This window comes from Dromaius novaehollandiae, chromosome 19, assembly GCF_036370855.1.
Source record: "Dromaius novaehollandiae isolate bDroNov1 chromosome 19, bDroNov1.hap1, whole genome shotgun sequence".
NCBI classification, from domain to species: domain Eukaryota; kingdom Metazoa; phylum Chordata; class Aves; order Casuariiformes; family Dromaiidae; genus Dromaius; species Dromaius novaehollandiae.
In genome coordinates, this window is record NC_088116.1 from 4,463,014 (window position 1) to 4,476,220 (window position 13,207).

The 13,207-nt window shown below is 45.8% G+C and overlaps 1 protein-coding gene and 3 non-coding genes across 4 annotated transcripts in view; all 4 read left to right on the forward strand.

Moving 5' to 3' along the window:
- Positions 1-668: 668 nt before the first annotated feature.
- The window catches only part of TEX14 (testis expressed 14, intercellular bridge forming factor), a 31,758-nt gene continuing 19,219 nt past the window's right edge, over positions 669-13,207 (forward strand). Inside the window, exons 1-12 of the mRNA XM_064523171.1 lie at positions 669-805; positions 5,095-5,209; positions 5,504-5,669; positions 6,436-6,572; positions 7,233-7,314; positions 7,784-7,914; positions 8,395-8,508; positions 8,977-9,100; positions 10,176-10,354; positions 11,599-11,750; positions 12,497-12,687; positions 12,925-13,075. Coding sequence (XP_064379241.1) covers positions 670-805; positions 5,095-5,209; positions 5,504-5,669; positions 6,436-6,572; positions 7,233-7,314; positions 7,784-7,914; positions 8,395-8,508; positions 8,977-9,100; positions 10,176-10,354; positions 11,599-11,750; positions 12,497-12,687; positions 12,925-13,075 — 1,678 coding nt within the window. The 5' untranslated portion in view covers position 669. The remainder of the gene's footprint in view (positions 806-5,094; positions 5,210-5,503; positions 5,670-6,435; positions 6,573-7,232; positions 7,315-7,783; positions 7,915-8,394; positions 8,509-8,976; positions 9,101-10,175; positions 10,355-11,598; positions 11,751-12,496; positions 12,688-12,924; positions 13,076-13,207) is intronic.
- On the forward strand, positions 1,581-1,793 carry LOC135330350 (small nucleolar RNA U3). The gene has a single exon (XR_010392330.1). It is a non-coding gene; the product is annotated as a small nucleolar RNA U3 (small nucleolar RNA).
- Positions 2,685-2,897, forward strand: LOC135330352 (small nucleolar RNA U3). The gene has a single exon (XR_010392332.1). It is a non-coding gene; the product is annotated as a small nucleolar RNA U3 (small nucleolar RNA).
- On the forward strand, positions 4,390-4,602 carry LOC112983993 (small nucleolar RNA U3). The gene has a single exon (XR_003259373.2). It is a non-coding gene; the product is annotated as a small nucleolar RNA U3 (small nucleolar RNA).

A 13,207-nucleotide genomic window follows, 5' to 3' on the forward strand; every position in this document is an offset into this window, starting at 1 on the left:
CGGGCGGCGCCCGCAAAGGTGTGAGGCGCGCGTGTGTGCAAGCTGAGCGCATGCGCGCAGGCGGCACCCGCGGAGGTGCGAGGCGCGCGGGCGGGGGGCGCATGCGCGGTACGTAGCGCTGCGAGACGCGTGGGCACGTGACCGCCCGTCGCGGCCGTTAAGGAGCGGGTGGTGGTGAGGCAGGTTGTGGTGTAATTTTGCTGGGGTGTGCGGGGGGGGGTTAGTTGTGGAGGTGCTGCAGTAGCTAAAGGGCTGTTGTCCCTGAGCAGCTGTGATCTGGAAATGGTGCTGGCTTTGTCCTCCTTTTGTGTTGTCACGGTCCTTCAGGGATGTCCCTTGGCCCTTCCTCATTGGGACTTCCCCCTTCACCTCCTGGGGCTGCGTCTCCCCGTGGGCAGGCCCTGTCCACTCATAAGGGCTCTTGTCGATAGGTTTGAGCCTCCCGTGCAGGCCTGCGTTCAACAGGCGTGATGGCCTGTGCGGGGTAGACCAGATGTGATCAACCAACTGAGTTGCCTTCACCCTCCACTCTCGGGTTTCATCAGGAACACTCACTAGTGAGTGGGTCAGCTACTAAAGTTTTGAAGCCTAAGGGAAATTCTTTGAACTATGGTATTTTGTACCTTTGTTAGGTTTCACATCATTTCTTATTTCTGTCCAGGAAGGAAGATGGCTCATGCTGTTCCTGTTCCCATTCCCTGTCCAGTCCAGCTTGGAAGTATAAAAAATGACTCTCTGGAAGCTCAACTGCATGAATATGTCAGACAAGGAAACTATGTGAAAGTGAAGAAACTTCTGAAAAAAGGTAAGGGTTAAGTTAACTACGTGGGAACAGGAAATGTTTTAAATGAGACCTAATATTTGATGAAATTCTATCTTGCTGTCACTGTTTCTAATAAAACTGAAATGCTTCCCATTCAGCTGATTCTAAAAGCAGAATGCTGATAGCATGAAAACAATGACTAGAAAGTAGTATGTATAGTAAATGGAGCTTCAGATGTGTCATTTCTCCCTAAATGTAAGAAATATGACTATGTAAATATTAATTGTAGCTGCACATGCAAATTTTCCTAAAATACTATTGTTTGGGGAACCTAGATAGCATGTGCTATTCCTACTGGTGTGGTTTCTCTGCGGTGCCACTAACGGATATGCAGCCTAGGATGTTCCAAAGCTGCCTGAGACTAACCTGTGCCTCTGGGGAGGATAACTGCGGTGGGGTTAGCGAGGGGCCACGCGAGACGGCACCCGTCGCACCGCGCAGACGTGCGTGGGCCGGGCGGGTGCGCAGGGGCCGCTGGGCGGGGCGCAGGGCGGGGCCTGCGCGTCTGCCCGGGCGGCGGCGCGCGCGATTGGCCGGCGGCGGGAGTTGATGCAGACGAGGGGGCGTGTCCCGCCGCGCGCTCCGCGCCGGGGGTCGGGGGCCGCGCGCCGGGCCGGGGGCGTTGGGCGGCGGCGGCGCGGGGCGGCGGCGGCGCTGGGGCGCGGGCGGGCGGCGCTGGGCGGTGCGGGCGGGCGGCGGCCGTGTGCTGGGGGCGGGTGCGCGCGGGTGGGGGCGGTGCGGGCGAGGGCTGGGGGTCAAGACTATACTTTCAGGGATCATTTCTGTAGTTGGTAACTAGAGGAGTGTGATCGAAAGTGTCTGGTCTCGCAAGCCACGAGGAGGAGCGGCAGTGTTCTCTCCTGAGCGCGAAGCGGGCGGGCGGTGCTGCTGGTGGCAGCGGCCGTTGGCCATTGATGACCGTTCCTGCTGCTCTCGGGCAGCAGGAGGGAGAGAGCACGGGCTGAGTGGTTTGCTTCTTTTTTTACAGTGGTAAAAAGCAGATGAATATGGCTTCTAGAAATTGGGTGTTCAGTACATCATGAATCTGCTGTTCAGTTTATTAGAACACAGCTTGGGGAAAGCTGTGAAGTTTTTATAAAGCTGTTGAGTTGAGAGACAGTTCGGCAGGGGCCAGGGAGACCCTCCTCGCTCTTCCCTTTCACGCCATGCCGTCCGTGGAAGGCCGCTCTTTCCCTGGAAGTCCATCTCGGGCAGAATTTGGGGGCCGGGGATGTTGCCCGTAGGCATCTGCGGCGTTTGGGGAGAAACTGCTTGCTCTTATGAGAGTGTCATGGAATAGCGTAGGTGAGAGTGACAGGGACTTCGGGGCTCCCCTGGTCCAGCCCCCTGCTCTTTGCAGCGTGCGTTTGCCGTTGATGTTGCCCCCTTCGTGCCGCGGTGCGCCGCACTCGGTGGGTTTGGAGGTTCAGGGAACCGTGTGAGAAGGGCGGTTTGCGGGGTGGCGTTTGCACCGGTCCCCCGAGGAGCGGCGCCGGGCGCCTGGCTCTGCGCGCGACGCAGCCGCTGGTCGCCGAGGCCGGGTCCCGGCTCCGGGCGGCAGCGCGGGCCGAGCGCGTTGTCTCGCGCGGGGCGGGGCGGGGCCTGCGCGTCTGCCCGGGCGGCGGCGCGCGCGATTGGCCGGCGGCGGGAGTTGATGCAGATGAGGGGGCGTGTCCCGCCGCGCGCCCCGCGCCGGGGGTCGGGGGCCGCGCGCCGGGCCGGGGGCGTTGGGCGGCGGCGGCGCGGGGCGGCGGCGGCGCTGGGGCGCGGGCGGGCGGCGCTGGGCGGGGCGGGCGGGCGGCGGCCGTGTGCTGGGGCGGGTGCGCGCGGGTGGGGGCGGTGCGGGCGAGGGCTGGGGGTCAAGACTATACTTTCAGGGATCATTTCTGTAGTTGGTAACTAGAGGAGTGTGATCGAAAGTGTCTGGTCTCGCAAGCCACGAGGAGGAGCGGCAGTGTTCTCTCCTGAGCGCGAAGCGGGCGGGCGGTGCTGCTGGTGGCAGCGGCCGTTGGCCATTGATGACCGTTCCTGCTGCTCTCGGGCAGCAGGAGGGAGAGAGCACGGGCTGAGTGGTTTGCTTCTTTTTTATAGAGGTGAAAGATAGAATGATCTGGTATTTAGAAAAGGGATTTCTTCCCCAGAAGAGGAAGTTTTTCAACAGCCTGCAAGTGAGCCTGTTTATGCAGAAGGGACTGAAGAATCACGAGTGAGCCTGATAATCCCCCCAGGCTTTTGAGTGAGGCCAGAGGCCAGCTGTCTTCTGCTTAGAAAGGATGGTACTCGCTTTCTCCTGAGCCCCTCCGTGGGCTGTGGGTAGCAGTGACCAGCGCAGGCCTTTCACAGGCAGGGAGGGGAGCAGCCACTCTGATCGGGGCTTTAACGTCCAGGGGAGAGGGGGTTGTCCAGCAAAAAGACATACTTTGAAAGGTTGTCAGTGCCTCGGTGCATGTCAGGTGGCGGTGTTCTTCCTGAGCTGTCAGTTGTCCAAGAAAATGCTGCTTGGTGTGTTCTGTGAAATAACGTTTGCTGCTACCGAGCAGGGGGCTGGTGCTAGAGCGCGTTGGAGGCTGGGGAGGAAGCGTTCGATATCCCACTCACCTGCCACCATGTGACAGCCTGGTTCAGGTCGCTCTGGAGCCGGGGAGAGCTTTCCAGCAGACTCTGATTGGGGTTAGGGAGAAACTGCCTGATGTTGTACTCCTTACGCTCTGTGATGCTGTGGAAGACTGGGTGAGTCGGGTTGGAAACTGAGGCCACGGGGTATCTCCTGGAGACAGGGACTGGGAGAAACTGCCTGATGCTGCGTTCACGTCACGGTGTTGGGAGCCCATAGTACTCGGACGGGATGCAGGGGTGTAAAGGATAGTGTTGAGATGGCACAGAAGTGTGTGGCTGGGCGTGCTGGGACTTGGTAGTGACGGGACGGTCCAGGCCTCCTCTTTGGAGTGCCAGGCGAGAAAAGCGCGGTGGTGCCTGGTCCTGTTCTGCCTCGGTGGAGGGGGCAGAGGGAGCGCAGACCGAGCGGCTTGCCCCTCGCGTTGGAAAGAGGGGGTCCCGGCATAGCTTCTGCGCGACTTTGAAGAAAGTTTGGGCTCTTGTATTAGCTGTTCCCAGTTTGTGGCTTTGCAGTGCTGGGGTTCCGGCGTCTCCGCAGGCTTCTTTGGTTTTTTTTTTTTTTTTTTTTTACGTCATCATTCGGAGCCTTTCTCATTAGTGAGGGGTTTTGTTCTGCAGCGCCGGAGAGGGCTGTAACCAGCCGAGCCCGCGTCGCCGGCGTCACGTGTCGCGGGGGAGCCGATGGGAGCCGGCGCCTCCCTGCCCGGGCGGCGGCGCGCGCGATTGGCCGGCGGCGGGAGTTGATGCAGATGAGGGGGCGTGTCCCGCCGCGCGCCCCGCGCCGGGGGTCGGGGGCCGCGCGCCGGGCCGGGGGCGTTGGGCGGCGGCGGCGCGGGACGGCGGCGGCGCTGGGGCGCGGGCGGGCGGCGCTGGGCGGTGCGGGCGGGCGGCGGCCGTGTGCTGGGGCGGGTGCGCGCGGGTGGGGGCGGTGCGGGCGAGGGCTGGGGGTCAAGACTATACTTTCAGGGATCATTTCTGTAGTTGGTAACTAGAGGAGTGTGATCGAAAGTGTCTGGTCTCGCAAGCCACGAGGAGGAGCGGCAGTGTTCTCTCCTGAGCGCGAAGCGGGCGGGCGGTGCTGCTGGTGGCAGCGGCCGTTGGCCATTGATGACCGTTCCTGCTGCTCTCGGGCAGCAGGAGGGAGAGAGCACGGGCTGAGTGGTTTGCCTTTTTTTACCGTGGTGAAAAACAGTTACAACCAAGATGGTTAGGTTTTATTGGGATCTGGGGCTGAGGGTTGTGTCCCTGCAGATCTCCTTTCCTTTTAGAAAGGAATGAGTTGTCTTTACTTTGAACATAACCGGTAAAGATACCAGAATGCTTTCTAAACTCTTAACTACTGTTTAAGCAGAAGTTACTTTTTTGTTAACATAATGCCGTGGTGTTAACCATACTCCTCCTAGTTAATACTTTGCTTCTGACGTTTATATACCCTTTAATTGAAAACATTGGTTAGTAGTGTATGGTATGTATAGAAAGTTCCAAGGAAGCTTATTTGCTTTTTTCCATTTCTTTCTGCAAATATTTTTATTTTCGTATTTCCAGCATTTCAAAAGGAACATGGTAATCGGTTTCAGAGTTAATGAGCCACTGCCCTTATTCCTCTAGGAAAAACAGAAAACCAAACATTTTCCTAATCTTTTATTTTCTTGTAGGTATTCTTGTTGATGCGGTAAATTCCTTGGGCCAAACTTCTCTCTTCACTGCTGCGTTGCTAGGTCTTGGTAAAATAGTGGATGTGCTGTTGGATTATGGCTCAGACCCTAATCAGTTAAGTAGAAAACATACGTTTCCATTCTTAAATTGAAACTAATATTTTAATGTTTTTAGTCAGTGCAATGCACAATTTTTGCTGTGTTTAAACAAAGAAGTGCTTAAGATGCTTGTTGCTATTTTAGCCCAAGATCCTCAGAGCTAGGTAGGTGCTTAATTTTCCTTTCCTCGGGGTATATGTTGTTGTTTGGGAGTACATAAATGTTCCAGGCATGTCGCTTTTTTCCCGGAGGCACAGCTCGTTGTTTGTGGTAGGGGTAGGCTGAAACACTTCTTCTTTAATGTTTTCAGTCGCTGTTACGATGGAAGCACCCCGGTCCATGCAGCTGCATTCTCAGGAAATCAGTGGATTCTTAGCAAGTTGTTGGATGGAGGAGGTGATCTGAGAGTACATGACAAAGATGGAAGAAATCCACAATACTGGGCAATGTCAGCTGGAAAAGAAAGTAGTGCTCAGGTATATACGTATATATGTGTTGAATGTGTGCTAGGTATGTGTTCACATCTTCACCTTGTAGTGAAGAAACTTCAGCATTTCAGGGAGAAATTACTGGGGTTTTGTGTTACGAAAATTATTTAGTATTATTTTTCAACATTAATGATGGTATTCTGAAGAATACCTTTTGTTTCAGATTAGTTAACTAAAGTTTTACTGAGATGTAGGGGCCTGCCTGGGTCTGTAGCCTTTTTGGACTATTATGTGTAAGTATACTGTGAGGAGAATAACAGGCTCTTTTTTTCAGTCCCTGATGTATGTAGTTTGTTTGCACATGTGTAATTCGGGAATAAACCCATTAGAGGTTTTAAAGCTTTTCATGGGTTCTGTGTACCTCAGTCTGTGAGTGATCACTGTCAAGAAAGAAAAATGCCATTTTTGTTAGCATGTTAGGAAAATAAAATAAGAAAGTCTATTCATGACTACAACACTGATTTAAAACTGTGATATTATAATATTCCTCTTTCCCGTTGTTATAACATTCTAAAATGTTAACATTTTCAGTGGGTAAATTGTCATGTCTTTGAATTGTCAGTCATTTAGTGTTTTGAAGTTAGCTTTTTTACATTTTCATGTAACTGATTTTCTTCCGAGTTTTTCTATGTATCTATTTGCTGGAATTACTATTTAAATATTGCAAGTAATAGTTCCTTAGTCATCGTTTATTTATTTAAAATAGAATAACTTACAGTTCTGAAGTAATGTTTTCTCCCCTTGCCTCCTTTAGATGTTAGAATTTATACAGCGTTGTACATCACACATGCAGGCCGCCATTCAAAATTTTCCCTGTGATCTACTCAGGAAGGTTGACTCATCGAAAGTACTGATCTGTAGTCCATCTAGGTTTGGTGGTCTTGTTCAAGGGTAAGAATTTAATTTCAAGTACTGAGGAACTGAGCTACAAGGAATTTAATTTCCCTGTTCTAGTATCTTAAAATTAACATGTTTTTGTTTTACAATATCCAATTTAAAACCCAAACTGATTGTTTAAACATACATTTGGACTTTTTTTTTTTTAATTTCTGTTATGGGAGTTCCAAAGAGAAACTTGATAGCTGTAAATGTTACTTACTCTTGCAATAAGTAATATGAAATATTCTATTTTAGTAGTGTTAAAGTGGCTGTAGCATGGAGTAGTTTCAGTTTCTTGATCTTTGAAAGGAACTGCGAAAATTTTGGGGGGATGTTTATAGCCATTTCATGCCCTTTTAGGTCAGATGTGTGTTAAGAGAAATATATACTTGTGAACAAAGTTATGCGGTGGCCCACATGTGTATATTTCTGGTTACCTTGCTTAGAAGAAACACATACCATAACAGCACATTTAAAAATGCTAATGACTTGAATAATAAATTGGAATTTCAGCATCTAATTGTACCGGTGAGAAAAATTTCAGTTTTAGCATGGAACCAACTAAGCACAGCAGTTAAACTGCATGGCTATTGCACTATTTATGCATTTTGTCTTCACTCAAACCTTGGCCTATGTAGTTATTCTTACTGCTTATATGTTTTTGATGTTTAGAAATGTTGAGAGTCCTCTCAGTAGATTTCTGAAAGGTGGAGCTAATTCAGCCAGGAACATTTACAGCTTTGGTTTTGGGAAGGTAAGATGCTATGGATGATGCTTTTCAAATGATATTAGTACAGTTTTTCATGTTTTTAAGAGAGACATTTTCTTCATAGCAATTACCCTACCTGTGTTATTTTTAGTTATTAGTACATTCTTATTCCTACTGAAATGGTGGGGAAGAAACTGTGGAGAGCCCAAATACTCAGGCCTTTAGTCATTAATGAGCCCTATCAGAGGGAGCTGTTTTGGAATGATCAAAAAAAACCCCTCACCTGTGAAACTTCACCAGTATTATTAGTGGCTATTTGAGCTGTCCTTATTTCGACTTCAGTAGAAAGTTAAGCTTTTGACATTGATATTTTGGCAGTGTTAAAACATCTAAATTAAATCTTTCCATTGTAGTGATGGCTTTAAAGTTTTCAGTGAGTCTGAAAGTCATGTGGTAAATGCAGTCTTGGCAACTGTTGCACATTCCTTTTGGTTATGCCCTGGTTTTGTTTCAGTTTTATCTTACAGGCAGCAGGCATCTCGGGTACTTGGCATCTCTCCCTATTATTGGGGAAAAAGAAGTGGTTCAGGCAGATGATGAACCAACATTTTCCTACCATGTTGGACCATACATGATCATGACAAAGTGAGTGGGACTCAGAAGGATTTTTAGCATCTATCTCAAGCCTCTGGATATGTATGGCTGGGGCCCACTTGCTCAAAACTGTGTCGAGATGAAAGTTGCAAGTACAGCCTGAGCCTTTTTTCTTCTTCCTTTTAATCTTTTGTATTCTGTAGAAAGTAGTTCTGCCTCAAAGAGGCATCCAGAGAATCAGCAAATGAGTGATTTAATCCTCCTAAAGATCTGACTTGTATCATGGTGGGCTGAGGGGAGTTTTGCAGCATCGTTGTTCTTTGCCTTGGGTCATGGGAAGGTAGCCTCTTTGGACAGCAAACCTGTCCTGCTACACCTAGTCTTTAACAGGGTGAGAATTTATTGTTAATTTGAAAGACTGTACGCCTTGCCTGGATCATCGGAATTGCAAAATTATTTGTAAGTAGACCTGTAACTGAAAAAAAAAAAATTGCAAAAGGTATCTTGTAGAAACTCCTCTTCTCCTTACAGCTTAATGTGGGGAGGCAGCCGAGTTACAGTGAAGGAACTCAGCTTTGAGCCCCATCAGAACTGTAGTAAACTGCGCTTAGCTGATCTTCTCATTGCAGAGCAGGAATATAGCAGGTAAGAAGGAATTCGTAGTGGCCACAAGTGCTCCTGGCATTTGAGTCTCTTTGGGGATGTGGGGAAGTGTGAATAACGTCAGGAAAACTGTCAGGTTGCGCTTTCTTTCCAAATGAGAAATACAAGTGTTCTTCCAGCTCTCTGTCTCTTCCCCCCTCCACTCCCCCCTGCAATGGCTAATGTGGGAGGAGATGAGATACTCTTCTCCTACATCCATATGAATATTGCATTGCATGCTCCCTGGATGGCATATTTATAGGTTCTCCTAATAGCGGCAGTAAGCGTTCATTCCTGAATGCGTCGTAATCAACAGTTCTTTCATAATTTTGTGTATTTAGTGATAAGTTGGGAACATTCATGTTGTCTTGGTTTAAAAAAAAAAAAAAAAAAAAAAAAAAAAGACCTAGAAGGCCAGGACTCTCTTTTAATCTCAGATTTGCTTTAAACTCTTTTCCTCTCCCTTTGCAGTAAACTTCGTCATCCTCATTTGCTGCAGTTGATGTCCGTTTGTCTGTCTAGTGACTTGGAAAAAACGCGTTTAGTATATGAGAGGGTTAACTTTGGTTCTCTGTACAGCATCCTCCATGAAAGGGTAATTGGAATATTTGTTTTTTACATAGTAATTAATTAAGAGGAAGAAGTTCAGTAACTAGATCTGTAGTCTTTACTCAACAAAAAGACAAAATCATCTTTCTGTGTCTGTATTCAGGCGTCTGTATCACTGAGCTGTATTGGATACTCTGTGCAGGCTGGTAAGGTTTGCCATTGGCAAATACTTTATCCCGTTAGGGACTTCTTTCTTTTCTGGAGAGGTGTAATTAACTGATCCAGGTAGGTCTTAGTCCCAGCTGGCTGCAGGAGATACAGGAGTGCCCTTTTAGGTTCTAGATACAGAAAAAGGACATACGCTATGTCTTATTTCATGTTGCTCTTTTTGTTACCAAAGTCAAGTGGAAGGAGCAGCTGAGTTCTTAATCCTGCGTAGTTTGTGAACTGTTTGAGTACCTGTTTGGCGCTTTTCTGCCACATCTGTTCTCATTCATAGGTATTCACTGATATCCTTGATTAATGTCCAATTACGTTGATTTTACTTTTTTGTATTGGTTTCAAAATAGGTGCTGTTAAATTTAATTGAACTCTAAACTTCCTGCATGTGCTTGTACATTGCAAATGTGACGAGACGAGCTCTTGCCCTGGAACGTTTGCATTCAGTTTATTGCAGAGTGCATGTCCCGTGTGTGAAAGTGAAGGCTTGAGCTCAGTTGCAGTTCATTTTCACCAACTGGTTTGTGTTTTATTGTGGTCACTCAACATTGTTTTCCTCTCTTTCAATTTTGAATCCTAATTTTTCTCCTTTAAGGGACTGAATGCAGACATCTAAGTTACTGGAGAAATTCAGATAAAAGCAGGAAATTCTAAGACTTGGTTCTGCTTCAGGATGAATTTTGAGATATTCAATATTTATTTTCTTAATTCTGTTTAATATATTACTATTTGATTTGATCCTGAGGGCACATACATTACTCAGCAAGTGCAATTTGTCGGACTTTTACTATAGTATGTTTGATTTTTCACTTTCTTTGCCTCCTACTGTACAATAGTAGTTTTTTCACTGTATCGAGCTTTAATGATGTCCAATGCCAATTTGGAACTTCTGTTTCTTTCAGCGTTCGGAGTTCCCTGTGCTGCGCATGGAGACAATTTTACATCTACTGCTTCAAATTAATGACACTTTGCGTTTTTTACACTCCCGTGGGTTTATCCACCGTTCAGTTACCTCCTATGCTATTCAGATTGTTTCCTCTGGTGAGGCGAAGTTATGCAACTTGGAATACATGATAGAGAGGTAAAGAATTGCCTCTCTGTTTCTGTGAAAGGGACAAACACAAGTAAAGCCGAATTTAGTGCTAAATTCTGGTGGTGTGATTTAGTAGATGCCCTTCTTGATTGCTAGGCACACCTCCTTCCTGCCTCTAAGTCAGGCATCAGGAGTAAAAAATTCATTCGTTACTGCTCAGGTATATGAACTTCGCTTCAGGTAACATGGCAAATTTCAGATGCACTTAATTTTTATATTAGTTGTAAGTATTTGAGAATAGAAACTGGTACGAGAAGAAGCTCTTTACTGGAGTATGAAAGTACCATCATGGAGAAATGGAACCTAATCTTAGCAAATAGAGATGGAATTCCTCTTTGAGTCACTAATTCTGTTGCTGGGCTGAAAGTAATTTAAGCCTGTTTTTGCTGTAATGAACTTGTGCTTAGGGAGGCTTATTCTTAAAGGGCTGAGGCTCTTGCACCTCACTGAGCTGGTGGTTTTTAAGAATACCCAGGGACAAGAAGAGGCTTTAGTACGTTTTTGTTCCTTTTATGAGGGACACCATTTTTTTTTCTTTTTCAAAATACTACTTTGCTGTAGTGCAGTCTGTTTAGAAAGGGAGAATTTGGCTGGTTAAACTGTAAAGTGAGGGTAAAACTGGCTGTAAACAAAAACTTGCCAACGGAAATGTGCTGAAAGGAACAAAGACATTTCATAACATCCTTGCAAACTCAGTTTATTAATCTTGGCTGTTACTTACAGCTACCATGTTTTTGACAGATACAGCTTACTGTGAAATGAACAAGAATTAAAAAAAATTACTGTTTGTAGAGAAGGAGGAAGTCAGCTTCTAGACACAAGTATACACTGCAAAACAAATACCTGACAGACTAGGTGGCACTTTCTTGTCTTTTTCCTGTGGTCTGAGCACACTGGCCAGATCTTAAAGGGTTGCCTGTAAAAATGTTATTGGGAAACTTTTAACTTTTTCTGATTTAATTTTGAGTGCAAATTTTTGAAAGATATTACTTTCACAAGCAGAGGCCTCTGCTGTGTAGTGCTGAAATACAGTATTCATTGATGTGAAAATAGATATTTTTGCAGGTCTACTTTGGACCTTCTAGGTTCATTGCTTTGATAAATGTGGGGAGAGTGGGAATAATTTAAACGAAAAGAAAATGTAACAAACTGATGCTGAATTCCAAAAGACATGACTTCTAGCTGAGTGTTCTGTGTATCCCAATATCTAACTTTTTTTTTTTTTTATACAGCAGGGATGGAGGAGAACACAGTGATCTGACTCGTATTCCTGTCCCAATCCAGCTGTATAAGTGGTGCTCTCCTGAAGTAATCCTTGAAAAAGCTGTCACAGTCAAATCGGATATTTATAGCTTCTGTACAGTAATGCAGGAGGCCTTGACAGGTATATCTGTAGATTTAGACTTTTGTCACTAAGGTAGTCCACTGAATGTTTCCAGTGTGGACTCTCAGCCCCTAGATGTCTGTTTAATTTCCTTATGTGATTGTGTAAAACCTTGCCATGATTACACAAATAGAGTTAACCTGGAAGAGGAAAACTTCAAGGCAAAAAAAAAAAAAAAGTTAATGACAATGGCAAAAGCTAGTAAAAACTTTTATAAAATGAAATTGAAAAGTTTAAATTACATAACTGAAGGATGAGATTAAGGATAGATATTAGATGCAATTTTCTGTAGTGTTTTTTCCACTGTTTTTTTCCTCTTAATGCAAAGACAACAAAGCATTCAGTTAATGCTTTGCAAAGTGCAAAATGAGCCTGTAGAACTCCGATCCTGTTGATCACTAAGATAATTTGGAGATGAACTTCAGATGATGACATATATATTGGCTTTGTTTATCCTACTTCACCGTCAAAGTAGTCAATTACCCTAAAAAAGCCTCTACCAACTAGTTGAGAATGAAGAATCCAGTGTGTGGACTATTGCATAACTGTTTAATACAGATATTTCTGTCAGCTTCCTTGAAATCATCCACTGCTGACTGTAGATAGAGAGAAGAAGCTGGACTGGATTGAGTGCTGGAAGCTGTGAATTATGGAATATTTGGACAATACTTCCGCGTCTCTGACTTTTTTTTTATTAGCACTAATATAGAGCTTGTAACATATAAAGTCTGTTACATGTCTTGCAGAAACACTTCCCTGGGATGGTCATGAAGACTCAGTTATTAAACAGCTCATAAGTTCGGGACAGCATTTAGAAGCAGATGTCAGACTTCCGAAACCCTATTACGATATTGTAAAGTCAGGGCTAGAATCAAAGCAGAAGAACCGTTCCATGAACCTTCAGGATATTCAGTACCTGATGAAGAATGATTTAAAGGTGACTTTCAGGATTGTAGCCTTTCATGCTTTTTAAATGGCATTTGGTTAATCGGAATTAATGTCAATTCAAATTTAGGTCATTCTGCTTAAATCCAGGTGGAGGGATTTTCTTGTGTCAGATCTGAACTTCAGAGTATCCTTCTCTGATCATGGAGACAAATCACCTTAAAATGGAAGCTGGAGGCATTGTTTCGTCAAATGTAATTGGTATTTTATAGCATTTCTCGTATTACAGGACTTGACTGAGTCTCAAACTGGTCATGCCGATGAAATACCAAAAGCACAAAGGTCTGCTGTCTTGGCTGACATAAACATCTGTTTGGCATCAGCTTTTAACTACCATAAAGGAACACTGGGATTGGAAGGAGAAGAGATAACAGAGATTGGTGAGTTTCATTTCAGCAAGATGTCATGTCTCCTTCATTTAGCATGTCCCTCAGTGCATGAGAGTCTAATCTTAATAGTTAAAATGCAAGCGCTTACAGATTTTGTGGCAGTTTGAAAATAGACAGCTATGA